We start from the raw sequence: 21,906 nt of genomic DNA, 5'->3' as shown, positions 1-21,906 counted from the left end.
CACTGGCTCCTCCCACTATGACCCTCCTCCAGACCTCAGTTAGGATACTGTGCCCGGAAGAGCTGACACAATAGGAAAAGGATTTTGAATCCCGGGTAAGACTCATACCAGCCACACCAATCACACCGTATAACTTGTGAAATTATACCCAGTTAACAGTATGAAATATAACTGAGCCTCACTACAGATGGCTCATAACAATAACCCTTTAGTTAGGCAATAACTATATACAAGTATTGCAGACAATCCGCACTTGGGATGGGCGCCCAGCATCCACTACGGACTACGAGAAATAGATTTACCGGTGAGTAAAATCTTATTTTCTCTGACGTCCTAAGTGGATGCTGGGACTCCGTAAGGACCATGGGGATTATACCAAAGCTCCCAAACGGGCGGGAGAGTGCGGATGACTCTGCAGCACCGAATGGGCAAACTCTAGGTCCTCCTCAGCCAGGGTGTCAAACTTGTAGAATTTAGCAAATGTGTTTGACCCCGAGCAAGTAGCTGCTCGGCAAAGTTGTAAAGCCGAGACGGTGTTGCCAGAGCGTCCACAGCTATCGCCTGAGGGTCCCTTGACCTGGCGCAATATCTTTTTAGCTTTTTGTTGAGGCGGGACGCCGTCATGTCCACCTGTGGCCTTTCCCAATGGTGTACAATCATTTTGAAGACTTCTGGATGAAGTCCCCACTCTCCCGGGTGGAGGTCGTGCTTGCTGAGAAAGTCTGCTTCCCAGTTGTCCACTCCGGGAATGAACACTGCTGACAGTTCTAACACATGATTTTCCGCCCATCGGAAAATCCTTGTGGCTTCTGCCATCACCATCCTGCTTCTTGTGCCGCCCTGCTGGTTTACATGGGCGACCGCCGTGATGTTGTCTGACTGGATCAGCCTGACTTAGGGTATTGTGAATGGCCCTTAGTCCTAGAATATCTATGTGTAGGGAAGTCTCGTGACTTGACCACAGTCCCTGGAAGTTTCTTCCCTGTGTGACTGCCCCCCAGCCTCGAAGGCTGGCATCCGTGGTCACCAGGACCCAGTCCTGTATGCCGAATCTGCGGCCCTCTAGAAGATGAGCACTCTGCAGCCACCACAACAGCGACACCCTGGCCCTTGGAGACAGGGTTATCAGCCAATGCATCTGAAGATGCGACCCGGACCACTTGTCCAACAGATTCCACTGGAAGATCCTTGCATGGAACCTGCCGAATGGAATTTCTTCGTAAGAAGCTACCATCTCTCCCAGGACTCGCGTGCATTGATGCACCGACACCTGTATTTGTATTAGGAGGTCTCTGACTAGAGATGACAACTCCTTGGCCTTCTCCTCCGGGAGAAACCCTTTTTCCTGTTCTGTGTCCAGAACCATACCCAGGAACAGTAGACGCGTCGTAGGAACCAGCTGCGACTTTGGACTATTTAGAATCCAGCCGTGCTGTTGTAGCACTTCCCGAGATAGTGCTACTCCGACGAACAACTGCTCCCTGGACCTCGCCTTTATAAGGAGATCGTCCAAGTACGGGATAATTATTACTCCCTTTTTTATAAGGAGTATCATCATTTCGGCCATTACCTTGGTAAATACCCTCGGTGCCGGGGACAGACCAACGGCAACGTCTGGAATTGCTAATGACAGTCCTGTACCACAATTTTGAGGTACTCCTGGTGAGGAGGGTAAATGGGGACATGCAGGTAAGCATCCTTGATGTCCAGTGATACCATGTAATCCCCTTCGTCCAGGCTTGCAGTAACCGCCCTGAGCGATTCCATTTTGAACTTGAACCTTCGTATATAAGTGTTCAAGGATTTCAATTTTAGAATGGGTCTCACCGACCTGTCTGGTTTCGGTACCACAAACATTGTGGAATAGTAACCCCGGCCTTGTAGAAGGAGGGGTACCTTGATTTTAACCTGCTGGAAGTACAGCTTGTGAATAGCCGCCAGTACTACCTCTCCTCGAGGGTAGCAGGCAAGGCTGATTTGAGGTAACGGCGAGGGGGAGTCGCCTCGAACTCCAGCTTGTATCCCTGTGATACTACTTGCAGAACCCAGGGATCCACCTGTGAGCGAGCCCACTGGTCGCTGAAGTTCCCGAGACGCGCCCCCACCGCACCTGGCTCCACCTGTGGAGCCCCCGCGTCATGCGGTGGACTCAGAGGAAGCGGGGGAAGATTTTTGATCCTGGGAACTGGCTGTCTGGTGCAGCTTTTTCCCTCTTCCCTGGTCTCTGTGCAGAAAGGAAGCGCCTTTGACCCGCTTGCTTTTCTGAAGCCGAAAGGACTGTAACTTATAATACGGTGCTTTCTTAGGCTGTGAGGAAACTTGAGGTAAATTTTTTCCTTCCCAGCAGTTGCTGTGGATACGAGGTCCCAGAGACCATCCCCAAACAATTCCTCACCCTTATAAGGCAGAATCTTCATGTGCCTTCTAAAGTCAGCATCGCCTGTCCACTGCCGGGTCCCTAATACCCTCCTGACAGAATGGACATTGCATTAATTCTGGATGCCAGCCGGCAAATATCCCTCTGTGCATCCCTCATATATAAGACGACGTCTTTAATATGCACTATGGTTAGCAAATAGTATCCCTGTCCTGACAGGGTAATAGACCACGCTGCAGCAGCACTATTCATGCTGAGGCAATTTCAGGTCTCAGTATAGTACCTGAGTGTGTATATACAGACTTCAGGATAGCCTCCTGCTTTTTATCAGCAGGCTCCGTCAAAGTGGCCGTATCCTAAGACGGCAGTGCCACCTTTTTTGACAAACGTGTGAGCGCCTTATCCACCCTAAGGGATATTCTCCCAACGTGACCTATCCTCTGGCGGGAAAGGGTACGCCATCAGTAACTTTTTAGGAATTACCAGTTTCTTATCGGGAGAACCCACGCTTCTTCACACACTTCATTCACTCATCTGATGGGGGAACAAAACACTGTCTGCTTTTTCTCCCCAAACATAAAACCCCTTTTTTGTGGTATCTGGGTTAATGTCAGAAATGTGAAAACACAAACACATTTTTCATTGCCGAGATCATGCAACGGATGTTCCTAGTGGATTGTGTATATGTCTCAACCTCGTCGACACTGGAGTCATACTCCGTGTCGACATCTGTGTCTGCCATCTGAGGTAGCGGGTGTTTTTGAGCCCCTGATGGCCTTTGAGACGCCTGGGCAGGTGCGGGCTGAGAAGCCGGCTGTCCCATAGCTGTTACGTCATCCAGCCTTTTATGTAAGGAGTTGACACTGTCGGTTAATACCTTCCACCTATCCATCCACTCTGGTGTCGGCCCCCCAGGGGGCGACATCACATTTATTGGCATCTGCTCCGCCTCCACATAACCTTCCTCTTCAAACATGTCGACACAGCCGTACCGACACACCGCACACACAGGGAATGCTCTGACTGAGGACAGGACCCCACAAAGTCCTTTGGGGAGACAGAGAGAGAGTATGCCAGCACACACCAGAGCTATATATAATGCAGGGATTAACACTATAACTGAGTGATTTTTTCCCCAATAGCTGCTTGTATACACAACATTGCGCCTAAATTTAGTGCCCCCCCTCTCTTTTTAACCATTTGAGCCTGAAAACTACAGGGGAGAGCCTGGGGAGCTGTCTTCCAGCTGCACTGTGAAGAAAAAATGGCGCCAGTGTGCTGAGGGAGATAGCCCCGCCCCTTTTTCGGCGGACTTTCTCCCGCTTTTTATGGATCTCTGGCAGGGGTATTTTACACATATATAGCCTATATGACTATATATTGTGTAGATTTGCCAGCCAAGGTGTTTAATATTGCTGCTCAGGGCGCCCCCCCCCCAGCGCCCTGCACCCATCAGTGACCGGAGTGTGAGGTGTGCATGAGGAGCAATAGCGCACAGCTGCAGTGCTGTGCGCTACCTTGTTGAAGACCGAAGTCTTCTGCCGCCGATTTTCAGGACCATATTCATGCTTCTGGCTCTGTAAGGGGGACGGCGGCGCGGCTCCGGGACCGAACGATCGAGGTCGGGTCCTGTGTTCGATCCCTCTGGAGCTAATGGTGTCCAGTAGCCTAAGAAGCCCAAACTATCTCCAGTCAGGTAGGTTCGCTTCTTCTCCCCTTAGTCCCTCGTAGCAGTGAGTCTGTTGCCAGCAGATCTCACTGAAAATAAAAAACCTAAAATATACTTTCTTTTCTAGGAGCTCAGGAGAGCCCCTAGTGTGCATCCAGCTCAGCCGGGCACAAGATTCTAACTGAGGTCTGGAGGAGGGTCATAGTGGGAGGAGCCAGTGCACACCAGGTAGTCCTAAAGCTTTCTTTAGTTGTGCCCAGTCTCCTGCGGAGCCGCTATTCCCCATGGTCCTTACGGAGTCCCAGCATCCACTTAGGACGTCAGAGAAACTATATTTATCATACAACTGCCACCACTAATGTGAACAAATCATCATAACCCAACAGCCCACAATAGACCCCATAAAAAATACTATCAACATAGCTTGAATGCTATCTTGTGTAAGTTATCCTTGATACATCAGCCTACTTTCAAAGTCCATAATAGAATCACCACCCATTCCATCAATTCAACTTCCAGAATTACCTTACATTTTCATTTTATTGGACACCCTCAGGAAACAGCTACAGATATAGCCACAATCATCTAGCGTGGCTACATCACAAACGTGCACTGCTAGCAGTGCACAAAGACGCTCCCAGTAATGCGAACGGGGCGCGTGCGCGTCTATGATGTGCCCGCGCCGCGGACTTGCCCACATCCTGAGATCGCCAGGGCACAGGCAGGTGCTGGTGTAGCCACGATGTACTTGTCTACATCCGTACATAAAAAAGTATGACAATTTGTCTAACCACACCATGCTGTTGTAATGGAGTCACCAAGTGGGTAATGAACATGCTAAAGTGTACTGATTAGGATATATTTGCTACCTACTAATCCCACTACTATCGTACCTTCAAACTTTGGTCGGCATGGAAGAAGGACCCAAAATTAGGGTCCATGGCCCCGTGACTAGGTGGTGTGGCCTTACACAAAGTCACATGTGTGACTTGCAAGCCACATCCCCATTTTTGTCACTGTGGGGCCATGCCAAGTACTCTGTGAGCTAGCCATGTCCTCAGTCCCTCTCTCCCGTTTTATTCTAAGCGAGAGGGGGCCTCCCAACTCCCTCATCCCGGGACACTGCGGCCCAAGGGTGGGATAGTGCCCAAAAAATGGGACTATCCCAAAAAATACATTATATTTTCTACTATGTTTTACAAAGTAAGGACAAAGTTACACAATTTGGAATGTATCAACATGGCTCAATACTTGTAATACTTGTGAATAAAAGTTGACATAGAAGAAGTGCAAATCAGCAGTACATACTGATAAGTAGTAGTACACACTGTATATGTAAGTAGTACATACATGAAATGTTGCTTTTACTGAGCCTCTGGAGCTCACCAGAAATATGTTGAAATTTATTGACAGTAATATAAAACATTCTTGTTCAGGATTATTTCAAAAACTACTCAGCACATGGTCCATTGCAACCTGTTTATTCATTGAATGAGATAAGCTGTATAAATGGTGGCACTTCTTCTTTAGGTCTACAGTTCTTCTGATCAAAGGACCAACCTACAGATGTGTCCTCACCAGCGGCGGCCGCAGTGCCGAATACCTAGCGTGCATATAAACATACACTGGCATACACCGACTCTCATTGGATAGTTTCACAGGAGTGTGGGGGCAAGTTTAGGAGAGAGAAGCCTAATGCCGAGACATGGGTTCTGCACAGCGGCTGTGGTATACAGCACCATTGGATACAGCGGATACACTGCCAGCACATAAAGTACCGTGCAAGGTAAGAAAGCTTTCAAAAATAGAAGTGTTAATAGTAGACTTGATTATGTTGAGATCAAGGCTTTGTGGGGGCCATATCAACACTTCCAAGACTTCTTGTTCTTCTTTACGCTCAAATATTGATTTGATATACATTTCTCCTCTGTTCATTCACTTTGCATTATGTTAATTTATAAAAATAAACTATTAACACTTCTATTTTTGAAGCATTCTTACTTTATAGCATTTTTTCCACACCTGCCTAAAAACATTTGCACAGTATTGTATATTACATACATGTAAGTTTATATGTGCTTAGCTCCCCCACACTAGGTGGTTGGCGCTGCAGCCGCTGATGGTCCTCATACAATATTGATGCAGTCACGCCCAACAGCCACTCTCTGCTCACCTGGTCCCATGTGACTCTTCTAGCTCTGTGCATGTTTTTCGTGTCTTATTACCTGAAAAGTATGTCTTAGGGGTATATTCAATAACTGTCGGAAGCTGCCGTCTTGACGGAAAGACGGCAGCTTCCAACAGTTTTAGGTCGGAAGGGGTTCCGACCTATTCATTAGGGCCCCGTTTATTTCGACACGTCAGGAAACCCGACTTGTCGGAATGCTACCGGAATGCACACTGATCGGCGGCTTCAGCCACCACTGAGCGTGCATTGTCGGAAGCGTGGCCAAACCCGACAGGTTTTAGCCCCGTTTCCAACATTCTCAATCCGACTTAAAAAAAAAGTCGGTTAGAGATGAGGGATCTGAGAGCAGGAGACGGACACACACACACACACACACACGCAGCGCTGCAGCAGGGAGAGCAGGAACCCAGCGGCAGCGTCCACCCAGCTTCAGCAAGCGAGGTCCCGCTTGCTGGAGCAGGGTGGACGCCGCCGTGAGCCTCTGCTGCTGCAGCCGCTGCTCACCCTGTCTCCTCCTCTCCGTCTTATACTGCTCCGCTACTCTCCCGCTGCTGCCCCCCCCCCCCGCCGCAGACATCTCTATCACGGCAGCCGCTGACAACTCTCCCTCCCCCCTTCCCGGCGCCGCTGACAGCTCCCACCGCCACTGCTGTCAGTGCACCCAGCAGCCGCTGACAGCGGCAGGACAAAACACCGGGAGAGGCCAAATCCGACAGTCGGATTTGTCCGACAATTGCATGTCGGAATGGACCCAACTCTTATTGAATATACCCCTATGTCACAATGCAATGTCACTAGGATGCACTGGGAGACTGATCTGATTAATTTGATATGTGACACTTGTATGAGTCTGAATCTGTAAGGATTTGCGACATTGCAGTAGCCGTGGCTTTTTTCGATGCCAAGTTCCATTGTGCTGCAAGTGTTGAATACCAAATCAATCAGTACAGTCTCCCGATGTATCCTAGTTGCATCAGAATATGACAAATTTTTGGGTAAAAAAATGCAAGACAAACCGGCGCTAGCAGTATCACATGGGACTTGGCGCTAGGTATCTTGTGTCATATGGCATTTTGAGGCTAGCTGAAGGAGGACACATCCGTAATGTGAATCCGTTATTAAAAATTATTGGGAATCCATTACCTTAAACTACAGCCTGGAAAAAAAATGTTAGGACCATCTCCTATTAAAAATTAGCTTGTATTTAGAGACTATAATATAAAAGTGATATATGAGATAATGGGCTCAATTCAGGATGATTTTTTCATGCTAAAAATGCGTTTCCACATTTTTAATGTAATGTATTGTGCAAAGGGATAACAGAGAAGATAACGCAATTATCTTCTCCATTAATACCCATCTTGCTGAGTAGCGCACATGAGGGAGCAAATCATTGCTTTCTACTGTGCTTTTAACGTTTTGTGATATTCAAGCATAAAAAAGATAATCTTCCTGATAAAAATTTACTTTATATAATGCCATTTCAGAAAGGCGTTTTATAAAAGAAAATCCTTAAATCTCACAAAAACTGCTAGGATAGAGGGAAATTTTCCCATCAGTCCCTGCAGGATCTTGAAACTCTGCCCAGTCACCTTCCCTGTAGTGTGACGAGCGGCAAGTGTACAGTATGTCCACCACCGGCCTCCCGAAAGTGTCTAAATTAATTAAAATGTATACTATGGCTTTATATCTGTATACATTTATATTTATGTGGTTTTAAATTTATATATAAAACCACATAAATATAAATGTGTATAGACTAATATAAAGCCTATGTACACATTTTTATCACTTTACAGACACTTTTGGGAGACTGTAACTTTATATGGTCCTTACAAAGGGATTGTTGCCCCAAAAATGTTTGATCCTGTGTTGCTGAATACAGCTTTTTTTTTTCTTTGAAAGTATCAGAGTGTCATGTCTTTTGGATATCTATCTATCTATAAATGATTACAAAGTTGGCACTCACATTAATGTAAACAGCCAGCCCAGTGCATATACCATGTACAGGTATGTATATGTAAAGCAGGGGTGGGGAACCTTTTTTCTACCAAGGGCCATACGGATATTTATAAAATCCTTCGGGGGGCCACACAAAAATTCTCAACTTAAAAATTACCCTGCCCCCCAGTAGGTCTGCCCCTTAGAGGTACTGAGTGTGCGCGCCTCTGGCGCACGTGCCAAAAAATGGGTGTGGCCAATTCAAATGGGACGCGATACACATATGCCCCCAATAGTGCAGTGCCAGGTACACATGTCAGTGCAGTGCCAGATCCACAATTGCCCCCACTGTGCCAGATCCACAATTGCCCCTACAGTGCCAAATCCACAATTACCCCCACAGTGCCAAATCCACAATTGCCCCCACAGTGCCAGATCCACAATTGCCCCCACAGTGCCAGATCCACAAATGCCCCCACAGTGCAAGGTATACAAATGCCCCCACAGTGCCAGATCCACAAATACTCCCAAAGTGCCAGATCCACAAATGCCCCCAAAGTGCCAGATCCACAAATGCCCCCAAAGGGCCAGGTATACAAATGCTCCCACAGTGCCAGATACACATTGCCCCCACAGTGCCAGATACACAAATGCCCCCACAGTGCCAGATCCACAAATGCCCCCACAGTGCCAGGTATACAAATGCCCCCACAGTGCCAGGTATACAAATGCCCCCACAGTGCCAGATCCACAAATGCCCCCACAGTGCCAGGTATACAAATGCCCCCAGTGTCAGGTATACAAATGCCCCCACAGTACCAGGTATACAAATGCTCCTACAGTGCCAGGTATACAAATTTTCCCACAGTACCCCCCCACCCCACTGTGTTGCTCACTGCTGCTGCTCCAACCAGCGGCGTGTCTCGGCTGACAGGGGGTCAGGGCAGGGAGGAAAGCGCGGCTATGACGGGTGGCGGCATTGGACCTCAAATCAGCCGCCGGTTCGTGAGCCAATCAGAGCCCGCTGACCGACAGCGGCGGCGGCTCCTGATTGGCTGCCGGTCCGTGAGCTCTGATTAGCTCACGAACCGGCGGCTGGTTTGAGATCTTACCTGCCGCTGCTGCCAGACATGTAGCTGCACTCTCCTCCCTGCCCTGACAGCTGAGACACGCCGCCGCCGGATTAAGCGGCGGCGTGTCTCACTGACACAAGCGGGTGGGCCGCAACAAACGGCTTTGTGGGCCTTATACGGCCCGCAGGCCGGAGGTTCCCCACCCCTGGTTTAAAGGAATAAACTGAAAGTGACACCAGCAGTGTTCAGTTTATTCCTGAATGAAGTCCTGGAGTGCCAATCCTGTTTACTGGATATAAATAATTCAGAAGAATATGCCAGCAGGGGCATATCTAGAGAGGAGGGAACCCGTATGCAGTCTCCGTGTGTGGGCCCCCTCCTCTCCCGTAGCCCACACACGGACACCAGACAGGTAAGTATAAAAAGAAATGGGTGCAGTGTGTGTGGTGTGGGCCCCCGCTGGATCCAGGGGCCCGTGTGCACTGCACACACTGCACCCATTATAGATACGCCACTGGCCGCCAGCTGTAACTCCCAAAGGGATCCAGAGTCACATAACATAAAGGGGGACTCACCACAGCAGGAATAGTGAGAGATGGAAGAATGAATTGAGACATGTAATGGGTGAGAGGGAGAGAAGGGTCATTGTATGGCTGATGGAAACAAGGAGGAGGTGATAAATGAAGGGGTGAAAGATGGAAAGAGGAAGAAAGGGTGAGAGAGGAAGGGAAGGAGAGGTGTAGGGCTGATAGAATGAAGTAAGGAGAAAGAGGGGAAGGGATGAGAGATGGAAGGAGGGAATGAAAAGTACAGGGTTAAAGAGGGATAGAAGCTAGGTGAGGTTCAGGGGTAAGGAAGGAAAAGAGGAAGTAAGAATAGCAGGGATGATGTAAAACATTATGGTAAGGTGAAATTATACAGATATGTTGAGACGCATGGGCATGGAAAATAGTATTTTTAAAACTTTTTTGGGGGGCGGGGTGGGGGGCGTGGTCACTCTCTGGATTCGGCCACTTCCCCTGAAATGGTCAGGCCCCCCAATTTGTCCCAGATTTGTACAGTGTGTTTTAAATACAGAACCCAAATTTATCACTACTTCTCACCTGACAAGCCACCAACATCCATCTTTTTCAGATTCTTGGCTTCCAGGATACAGACAGTCAGTTTTCCAGCCGTGGGAACATAACGTAGGGAAATACAGATATCACCTAGCTTCTCAGGCTGAAAGTATAAACCAGCAACACAGTGATTGAAAACACAAAAGCTTTTAGGAAATACAGTTATTTAAAAGTGATTTCCTTATCTGTAATAGTTTACTATCTACAATTTTTCACTATTACACTTGGTTTAATCTCTTTAATTTGTCCTAATATTCTCTATCCCTTTAAAGCTTCCTTATACCACACTAAAAATAAGCTATACTTAGTAAAAACCGTGGTATATAATCCATTGTCTTCAGACTGGAGACCACCTCTATACAAATAAAATGTTTCAATTGATTTCAAAATAAAATACACCTGTCTGTGACTTGGCGTTATTTGTGCATTTCCAAGCATAAGCTTCATCACGAATGTCAATCAAAATCAAAACAGATCCAAGAATTTTACTGAAAAGCATCAATCAAGTGCTAAATCAAATGAATTTATGCCTTTAAAATTATTTTTGTATATATGTACAAGAGAGGAAAGTATACATATGTAGACCTAAAGAAAGGAAAAACTTACAGGGTCTACACACTACAAGTGCAGTTGAGAGAAACGTAAAAATCTGAAGAGGTTCAATGTACAAAAGTGTGACCGTCTATGGGCAAAATAGCTTGCACGACGTGCACCGGCCTTATACTATGTGTTAGGTTAACTTTTGGACACCCCTCGCACACCTCTAATTATGGCCCTGAGTAAAGTATCCAACGGAATTTTTATCAGCTGTCTTTGAACACTGTGTATATGCACTTCTAAAACAAACTTGTGGAATTGTCTAAATAAAGGATAAATGCCAGCGTGTCCCTCTCCTAAAAAACAAAACAAAAACATTAATTGCCAAATTAAGGGGTGCAATATATGGTTATCACAAAATAAGGTACAGTACATGGGGGAGATTCAAACGTTTGAAAAGTCAGTTGGGTTTCTGTTTTTAATAGACAGGAAAAAACAGACACCCAGCCGACTTTTCAAACATTTGAATCTCCCCCCATACTGTCATTCCAGGAAGTATTTTATGCACAACAGATAAGAAAACTACCTTTTAGTCTAAATAATAAGTTCCAAACCCAAATTCAATGGTGAACAGATCAGATCTTGGTTTTATATCGATATACAGGTTGAGTATTCCATATCCAAACATTCTGAGATATGGAAAATTTTTAGATAGAGAAACATTTGTGTTCTGATGGCTCAATGTACACAAACTGTTTAATACACAATGTTATTAAACATATTGTATTAAATGACCTTTAAGCTATGTGTATAAGGTGTATATGAAACATAAATGAATTGTGTGTGTGTACACACACTTTGTTTAATGCACAAAGTTATTAAAAATAAGAATTTACTTACCGATAATTCTATTTCTCGTAGTCCGTAGTGGATGCTGGGAACTCCGTAAGGACCATGGGGAATAGCGGCTCCGCAGGAGACTGGGCACAAAAGTAAAGCTTTAGGACTACCTGGTGTGCACTGGCTCCTCCCCCTATGACCCTCCTCCAAGCCTCAGTTAGGATACTGTGCCCGGACGAGCGTACACAATAAGGAAGGATCTTGAATCCCGGGTAAGACTCATACCAGCCACACCAATCACACCGTACAACCTGTGATCTGAACCCAGTTAACAGCATGATAACAGAGGAGCCTCTGAAAAGATGGCTCACAACAACAATAACCCGATTTTTGTAACAATAACTATGTACAAGTATTGCAGACAATCCGCACTTGGGATGGGCGCCCAGCATCCACTACGGACTACGAGAAATAGAATTATCGGTAAGTAAATTCTTATTTTCTCTGACGTCCTAGTGAATGCTGGGAACTCCGTAAGGACCATGGGGATTATACCAAAGCTCCCAAACGGGCGGGAGAGTGCGGATGACTCTGCAGCACCGAATGAGAGAACTCCAGGTCCTCCTCAGCCAGGGTATCAAATTTGTAGAATTTAGCAAACGTGTTTGCCCCTGACCAAGTAGCTGCTCGGCAAAGTTGTAAAGCAGAGACCCCTCGGGCAGCCGCCCAAGATGAGCCCACCTTCCTTGTGGAATGGGCTTTTACAGATTTTGGCTATGGCAGGCCTGCCACAGAATGTGCAAGCTGAATTGTACTACAAATCCAACGAGCAATAGTCTGCTTAGAAGCAGGAGCACCCAGCTTGTTGGGTGCATACAGGATAAACAGCGAGTCAGATTTTCTGACTCCAGCCATCCTGGAAACATATATTTTCAGGGCCCTGACTACGTCCAGCAACTTGGAGTCCTCCAAGTCCCCAGTAGCCGCAGGTACCACAATAGGCTGGTTCAGGTGAAACGCTGAAACCACCTTTGGGAGAAATTGAGGACGAGTCCTCAATTCTGCCCTATCCGTATGAAATATTAGGTAAGGGCTTTTATAGGACAAAGCCGCCAATTCTGACACGCGCCTGGCTGAAGCCAGGGCCAACAGCATTACCACTTTCCATGTGAGATATTTTAAGTCCACAGTGATAAGGGGTTCGAACCAATGTGACTTTAGGAACCCCAAAACCACATTGAGATCCCAAGGTGCCACCGGAGGCACAAAAGGAGGCTGTATATGCAGTACCCCTTTGACAAACGTCTGAACTTCAGGAACTGAAGCCAGCTCTTTTTGGAAGAAAATCGACAGGGCCGAAATTTGAACCTTAATGGACCCTAATTTTAGGCCCATAGACAGTCCTGTTTGCAGGAAATGCAGGAAACGACCCAGTTGAAATTCCTCTGTAGGGGCCTTCCTGGCCTCGCACCACGCAACATATTTACGCCAAATACGATGATAATGTTGTGCGATTACTTCCTTCCTGGCCTTGATCAGGGTAGGGATAACTTCATCCGGAATGCCTTTTTCCTTCAGGATCCGGCGTTCAACCGCCATGCCGTCAAACGCAGCCGCGGTAAGTCTTGGAACAGACAGGGTCCCTGCTGGAGCAGGTCCCTTCTTAGAGGTAGAGGCCACGGGTCCTCTGTGAGCATCTCTTGAAGTTCCGGGTACCAAGTCCTTCTTGGCCAATCCGGAGCCACGAGTATAGTTCTTACTCCTCTCCGTCTTATAATTCTCAGTACCTTGGGTATGAGAGGCAGAGGAGGGAACACATACACTGACTGGTAACACCCACGGTGTTACCAGAGCGTCCACCGCTATTGCCTGAGGGTCTCTTGACCTGGCGCAATACCTGTCTAGTTTTTTGTTGAGATGGGACGCCATCATGTCCACCTTTGGTTTTTCCCAACGGTTTACAATCATGTGGAAGACTTCTGGATGAAGTCCCCACTCTCCCGGGTGGAGGTCGTGTCTGCTGAGGAAGTCTGCTTCCCAGTTGTCCACTCCCGGAATGAACACTGCTGACAGTGCTATCACATGATTTTCCGCCCAGCGAAGAATCCTTGCAGCTTCTGCCATTGCCCTCCTGCTTCTCGTGCCGCCCTGTCTGTTTACGTGGGCGACTGCCGTGATGTTGTCCGACTGGATCAACACCGGCTGACCCTGAAGCAGAGGTCTTGCTTGGCTTAGAGCATTGTAAATGGCCCTTAGTTCCAGAATATTTATGTGAAGTGACGTTTCCAGGCTTGACCACAAGCCCTGGAAATTTCTTCCCTGTGTGACTGCTCCCCAGCCTCTCAGGCTGGCATCCGTGGTCACCAGGATCCAGTCCTGAATGCCGAATCTGCGGCGCTCTAGAAGATGAGCACTCTGCAACCACCACAGGAGAGACACTCTTGTCCTTGGGGACAGGGTTATCCGCTGATGCATGTGAAGATGCGATCCGGACCATTTGTCCAGCAGATCCCACTGAAATGTTCTTGCGTGGAATCTGCCGAATGGAATCGCTTCGTAGGAAGCCACCATTTTTTCCAGGACCCTTGTGCATTGATGCACTGAGACCCGGTCTGGTTTCAGGAGGTTTCTGACTAACTCGGATAACTCCCTGGCTTTTTCTTCCAGAAGAAACACCTTTTTCTGGACTGTGTCCAGAATCATCCCTAGGAACAGCAGACGTGTCGTCGGAATCAGCTGTGATTTTGGGATATTTAGAATCCACCCGTGCTGTCGTAACACTACTTGAGATAGTGCTACTCCGACTACTAACCGTTCCTTGGATCTTGCCCTTATCAGGAGATCGTCCAAGTAAGGGATAATTAAGACGCCTTCTCTTCGAAGAAGTATCATCATTTCGGCCATTACCTTGGTAAAGACCCGGGGTGCCGTGGACAATCCAAACGGCAGCGTCTGAAACTGATAGTGACAGTTCTGTACCACAAACCTGAGGTACCCTTGGTGAGAAGGGTAAATTGGGACATGGAGGTAAGCATCCTTGATGTCCAGAGACACCATATAGTCCCCTTCTTCCAGGTTCGCGATCACTGCTCTGAGTGGCTCCATCTTGAACTTGAACCTTTGTATGTAAGTGTTCAAAGATTTCAGATTTAAAATAGGTCTCACCGAGCCGTCCGGCTTCGGTACCACAAACAGCGTTGAATAATACCCCTTGCCCTGTTGCAGGAGGGGTACCTTGATTATCACCTGCTGAGAATACAGCTTGTGAATGGCCTCCAATACCGCCTCCCTGTCGGAGGGAGACGTCGGTAAAGCAGACTTTAGGAACCGGCGAGGGGGAGGTGTCTCGAATTCCAATTTGTACCCCTGAGATACCACCTGAAGGACCCAGGGGTCTACCTGCGAGTGAGCCCACTGCGCGCTGAAATTCTTAAGACGTGCCCCCACCGTGCCTAAGTCCGCTTGTAAAGCCCCAGCGTCATGCTGAGGACTTGGCAGAAGCGGGAGAGGGCTTCTGTTCTTGGGGATTGGCTGTCTGTTGCAGCCTTTTTCCCCTTCCTCTGCCACGGGGCAGAAATGAGGAGCCTTTCGCTCGCTTGCCCTTATGGGGACGAAAGGACTGCGCCTGATAATACGGCGTCTTCTTATGTTGAGAGGCGACCTGGGGTAAAAATGTGAATTTCCCAGCTGTTGCCGTGGCCACCAGATCTGACAGACCTACCCCAAATAACTCCTCCCCTTTATAAGGCAATACTTCCATATGCCGTTTGGAATCCGCATCACCTGACCACTGTCGCGTCCATAACCCTCTTCTGGCAGAAATGGACAGCGCACTTACTCTTGATGCCAGTCGGCAAATATCCCGCTGTGCATCACGCATATATAGAAATGCATCTTTTAAATGCTCTATAGTCAGTAATATACTGTCCCTGTCTAGGGTATCAATATTTTCTTCAGGGAATCCGACCAAGCCAAACCAGCACTGCACATCCAGGCTGAGGCGATTGCTGGTCGCAGTATAACACCAGTATGTGTGTAAATACATTTTAGGATACCTTCCTGCTTTCTATCAGCAGGATCCTTAAGGGCGGCCGTCTCAGGAGAGGGTAGAGCCACCTGTTTTGATAAGCGTGTGAGTGCTTTATCCACCCTAGGGGGTGTTTCCCAACGCGCCCTAATCTCTGGCGGGAAAGGATATAATGCCAATAATTTTTTAGGAATTATCAGTTTTTTATCGGGGGAAACCCACGCTTCATCACACACCTCATTTAATTCCTCAGATTCAGGAAAAACTACAGGTAGTTTTTTCTCACCGAACATAATACCCTTTTTAGTGGTATTAGTATTATCAGAAATATGTAAAACATTTTTCATAGCCTCAATCATGTAACGTGTGGCCCTACTGGAAGTCACGTTTGTCTCTTCCCCGTCGACACTGGAGTCAGTATCCGTGTCGACGTCTGTATCTACCATCTGAGGTAACGGGCGTTTTAGAGCCCCTGATGGCTTTTGAGACGCCTGGACAGGCACAAGCTGAGTAGCCGGCTGTCTTATGTCGTCAACTGTCTTTTGCAAAGAGCTGACACTGTCACGTAATTCCTTCCATAAGATCATCCACTCAGGTGTCGACTCCCTAGGGGGTGACATCTCTATTATAGGCAATTGCCCCGCCTCCACATCATTTTCCTCCTCATACATGTCGACACAATGTACCGACACACAGCACACACATAGGGAATGCTCTGACAGAGGACAGGACCCCACTAGCCCTTTGGGGAGACAGAGGGCGAGTATGCCAGCACACACCAGAGCGCTATATATATACAGGGATAACCTTAAATAAGTGTTTTTCCCCCTTATAGCTGCTATTTGTAATTATTACGCCAATTCGTGCCCCCCTCTCTTTTTTACCCTGTTTCTGTAGTGCAGGACTGCAGGGGAGAGTCAGGGAGACGTCCTTCCAGCGGAGCTGTGAGGGAATGGGCAGTGTCGCTGAGGGGTAGGGCGCCCTCTGGAGCTACGCTATGTGAAACACCTGGCAGGGTCGAAAATACATCACATATAGCCCAATTCATCCATATAGCCCTGGGGGCTATATGTGATGTATTTTCGCCAGCCAAGGTGTTTCTATTGCTGCTCAGGGCGCCCCCCCCCTAGCGCCCTGCACCCTCAGTGACCGGAGTGTGAAGTGTGCTGAGGAGCAATGGCGCACAGCTGCAGTGCTGTGCGCTACCTTGGTGAAGACAGGATGTCTTCTGCCGCCGATTTTCCGGACCTCTTCTTGCTTCTGGCTCTGTAAGGGGGCCGGCGGCGCGGCTCTGGGACCGGACTCCGAGGCTGGGCCTGTGTTCGGTCCCTCTGGAGCTAATGGTGTCCAGTAGCCTAAGAAGCCCAATCCACTCTGCACGCAGGTGAGCTCGCTTCTTCTCCCCTTAGTCCCTCGATGCAGTGAGCCTGTTGCCAGCAGGTCTCACTGAAAATAAAAAACCTAAAACTAAACTTTCACTAAGAGCTCAGGAGAGCCCCTAGTGTGCACCCTTCTCGGTTGGGCACAAAAATCTAACTGAGGCTTGGAGGAGGGTCATAGGGGGAGGAGCCAGTGCACACCAGGTAGTCCTAAAGCTTTACTTTTGTGCCCAGTCTCCTGCGGAGCCGCTATTCCCCATGGTCCTTACGGAGTTCCCAGCATCCACTAGGACGTCAGAGAAAATATTGGCTAAAATTACCTTCAGGCTGTGTGTATAAGGTGTATATGTAACATAAATGTATTCTGTGCTTAGACTTGGGCCCCTTTGCCATGATATCTCATTATGGTATGCAGGGCTGCCAAGAGAAATCCTGGGCCCCGGTACAACAACTTCCTGGGTCCCCGCAACCTCCTGGAGGGTGTGAGACCACAGCATGCTGAGGGCATGGCCACACCTCTTTGGGGGCGTGTCTTGCACATGAGAAGCACCCACTTACAGGAGCATGGCATGCTTCCCAGCCAGGGCAGTAGAGAGCCTGGTTGGGTCCAGGAACTTTTTAGGGGACGTGGCTTAATCACAGGCGGCACGGCCATAAACCCTTAAAAAATACAGAAAAGTGTTTTTTAAGCACTTCCCATGGCCACACTGCAGCTGAGAAGAAAGCTGCAGCTGCTGCTTCCAGGTAAAAGGGAGGAAGACCTGCGGCCCCTCCATCAGATCCTGGCCCAGGTAATTTGTACCCTCTCCCCCCTCTAGCGGCACCACTAATGGTATGCAACTCTTCCAAAATATGGAAAATTCTGAAATCCAAAATACTTCTGGTCCCAAGCATTTTGGATATGGGATACTCAACCTGTATCAATACTTTATGTAATCATAAAGGGTGATTCAACGAATGTGGAACGTAAAGCTAAACTCCTTGTTGGTGCACTCTTTGGGGGTAATTCTGAGATGATCGCAGCAGGATTTTTGTTAGCAGTTGGGCAAAACCATGTGCACTGCAGGGGGGGGGGGGGCAGATATAACATGTGCAGAGTGAGTTAGATTTGGGTGTGGTGTGTTCAATCTGCAATCTAAATTGCAATGTAAAAATAAAGCAGCCAGTATTTACCCTGCACAGAAACAAAATAACCCACCCAAATCAAACTCTCTCTGCACATGTTATATCTGCCTCCCCTGCAGTGCACATGGTTTTGCTCAACTGCTAACAAAATTCCTGCTGCGATCAACTCAGAATTAGCCCCTTTGTACAAATAAAATAATAATAAAACATAACTTTTAATAATTATCAGTAAAAAATTTGGAAGGAGCATTCTAATTTACAAGAAATAGCAACAAATGAATAATTACTAATTTCTCACTCAGAGCTATTGTACTCAAAAATATAAATATTAAATTGTCTAAACATCTGAATTAATATAAGAATGTGACAGGTATAATAGTCTCAATCAGGTGAAGTGATGGCAATGGAGTTGTTACATGCTCAATTATAACTTGATTAAGACATTTAATTGTATGCATACCACATTCTGAATTGGCTGTACACAGGGATTTATTATTTGGACCATGTGTTATGAGTGCAATAGTGTCAAAGATATTACACATGTAAACATATGGCAAAATAATATACCCCCAAATAAATCAGTGTACCAGTAATGCATATAGTTAAAAAGACAGCACTCACATAATGCACAATTACGTAAAAAAAACATTCAGCATTCCAAAACGGTATATATTTCTCTTCCCAAATACCACCTACAATTTTCACATATACAGTATCAGCATGTATACATACCTCCCAACTGTCTCGATTTTCACGATCTGTCCCACCCGCGGGCCGTAGTGTCCCGCGGGTGGGGGGGCATTTGGGAGATCCCTCCCTGTCACTCGCTGCTCTAAGGAGAGCAGCAGTGAAGAGATGCTGTGCGCATGCGCACTGCATCTATTCACGGCACAGAGGGACAGGGGGCATGACCAGCAGCTCTCACAGCGCTGTTCATGCCTCCATAATGACGTAAACGGGGCTTGGCTTGCAATCGCGGCACTTGCCGCGAGGCCACGCCCCCTTTCCGGTAGGCCACGTCACTAAAAATCGTCTGCGCGACGAAGGCGCGCGATGATTTCCCTCCTCCACTGAAATCAAAGTTGGGAGGTATGTGTATGTTAATAATGTGCAATATAGGAGAGAGAGGAGAATCCAAATGCTTGGTAGGTGCACTATTTCTGCCTAAAAAATAACTTTCTTGGGACATCAAGTTGCAGGTATACAGCATAGTAATATTTTTTAGACTGCACCATATGTAATATAATTTAAGCTTCTAAGGATAGGGAAAAACAACACCCAGAAAACATATTTCAGTAATGCAATGTAAGTCATTCAGTAGCACATATAAGCTTTCTAAAAACTGTATATTTCACAGATTCCCATAAATTTACCCACCAAGCAAATTGATTCTCCTCTCTCTTCCTATATGGCACATAATTTGCATACATGTTGATACAGTATATGTGAAAATTGAAGTAAGTATTTGGAAAGAGAAATATAATCTGTTGTGGAATGCTGAATGTTACTGTATAATGCTGAACACTAACGCTATCGGGCTATCCAATTACAGCCAGTCTTTACTGTGTGGTAAATCACGCGTTGTTGGGCGATAACACATGGGATCCGTGATAACATCGCGGACCCATGTGTTACCGTCCGATAACGGGTCTCCTGGGGCTGGTTATTGGGGATTCTGATTATCCCTGATAAGTGCCAGCTTACGGGTCTAATTGCATAGCCTCGAGGAAATCCTTTAGCTGTGGTAACTCACTGCAGCAATAAGATACCGCCCTTTCACACTAATGCAATCATAACACATGGTTTATTTAATAAGGCCCTGTGTACAAAAAATATAACCATGTATGTTGACATAATTTCACCTGATTAAATTAGACCAGTGGTTCTCAAACTCGGTCCTCAGGACCCCACACAGTGCATGTTTTGCAGGTAACCCAGCAGGTGCACAGGTGTATTAATTACTCACTGACACATTTTAAAAGGTCCACAGGTGGAGCTAATTATGTCACTTGTAATTCTGTGAGGAGACCTGCAGAACATGCACCATGTGGGGTCCTGAGGACCGAGTTTGAGAACCTGTGATTTAGACTATTATAGTTGTCACATTCTTATATTAATTCAAGTGTTTGGACAATTTGATATTCAGGTTTTTGCCTACAATAGTGAGCAATTAGTATTTAGTCAATGTATTACTATTTCTTGTAATCAATGTTATTTCTGTTTTTTTACTGATAATTATTCAATGTTATGTTTTAATATTACATTAGTTTTCCAAACACAGCACCAACAAGAACGGAGTTTAACTTTCTGACCCACAATCCTTGGATCAACCTACTTTATGAGCATGCTTTTAGTCTACGGTGCACCACCAACTTTAACTAAATTACTTGGTATTGGCAATTATTCTGACTTATGTTGGTTTCTAGATTTGATGTTCAAATAATCATTTTTGTCCTGTGTGCAATCAATATTTTGTCTGTTTTGATATATACTGTATACAGGTTGAGTATCCCTTATCCAAAATGCTTGGGACCAGAGGTATTTTGGATATGGGATTTTTCCGTATTTTGGAATAAGTGCATACCATAATGAGATATCATGGTGATGGGACCTAAATCTAAGCACAGAATGCATTTGTTACATATACACCTTATACACACAGCCTGAAGGTAATTATAGCCAATATTTTTTATAACTTTGTGCATTAAACAAAGTTTGTGTACATTGAGCCATCAAAAAACAAAGGTTTCACTATCTCACTCTCACACAAAAAAGTCCGTATTTCGGAATATTCCGTATTTTGGAATATTTGGATATGGGATACTCAACCTGTACTTCAAACATCATTGTTGCACTGAATCAAGCACTAGCACTTTACAGATCTGCAGCATGGCAGCTTCGGCACCCGACCAAAATGACGTTTCGTCATTTCTTTTGCACTGTGACACCCATGAGACGTTAAGCTTTTCAGACCTTGAAGCGGAAGCTATTTTGCATAAAGAACCAGCCTTCACAGAAGGAGTTGTCACCACCATTTCAGAGGCAGTTAAGGAACTCTTACGCCTTAAGAAACGAGAGATATCAGGATTTTGGTACTTACCGATAAATCCCTTTCTCCGATTCCACAGGGGCCACTGGAGCGTAGTTACAATGGGGAAATAGTAGGCAGTAATTGGGAGCTGGCACTTTAAAAATTCTCACACTGTGGCTAGCTCCTCCCCTACTATCTCCCCTCCAAGTCAGTCTACGTAAAACTGTGCCCGAGGAGAGCTGGAATAAACAAACCGTAAGGTAGAGGAGGTTAATGAAGCCCGGTAAGCCAGGATAACACAAACCAAACCTGGAACAGAACCTAACAAACAACCGGCTAGCCTGAACCCAACAAGCAGTCATATGGTGATCTGCAAACCGTTAAGCAAAAAAAAAACCAGGAGGAACAGCGCTGGGCGGGCGTCCAGTGGCCCCTGTGGAATCGGAGAAAGGGATTTATCGGTAAGTACCAAAATCCTGATTTCTCCTTCATCCACTAGGGGCCACTGGAGCGTAGTTACAATGGGGACGTCCCAGAGCTCCCAAAACGGGTGGGAGAGCGCTGAGAGTCCTGTAAAACCGCTCGGCCAACCTGTGATGCA

At 46.6% G+C, this 21,906-nt stretch overlaps 1 protein-coding gene across 1 annotated transcript in view; it reads right to left on the bottom strand.

Moving 5' to 3' along the window:
* Positions 1-21,906, bottom strand: part of LOC135042051 (synaptotagmin-2-like) — a 243,706-nt gene that overhangs the window by 30,948 nt on the left and 190,852 nt on the right. Inside the window, exon 7 of the mRNA XM_063954984.1 lies at positions 10,352-10,469. Within this exon, the coding sequence (XP_063811054.1) occupies positions 10,352-10,469 (118 nt within the window). The remainder of the gene's footprint in view (positions 1-10,351; positions 10,470-21,906) is intronic.

The sequence above is a fragment of the Pseudophryne corroboree genome, chromosome 2, assembly GCF_028390025.1.
Source record: "Pseudophryne corroboree isolate aPseCor3 chromosome 2, aPseCor3.hap2, whole genome shotgun sequence".
Classification (NCBI taxonomy): domain Eukaryota; kingdom Metazoa; phylum Chordata; class Amphibia; order Anura; family Myobatrachidae; genus Pseudophryne; species Pseudophryne corroboree.
Note: the sequence above shows the minus strand (reverse complement) of the source record. Positions and strands in the feature narration are given on the sequence as shown.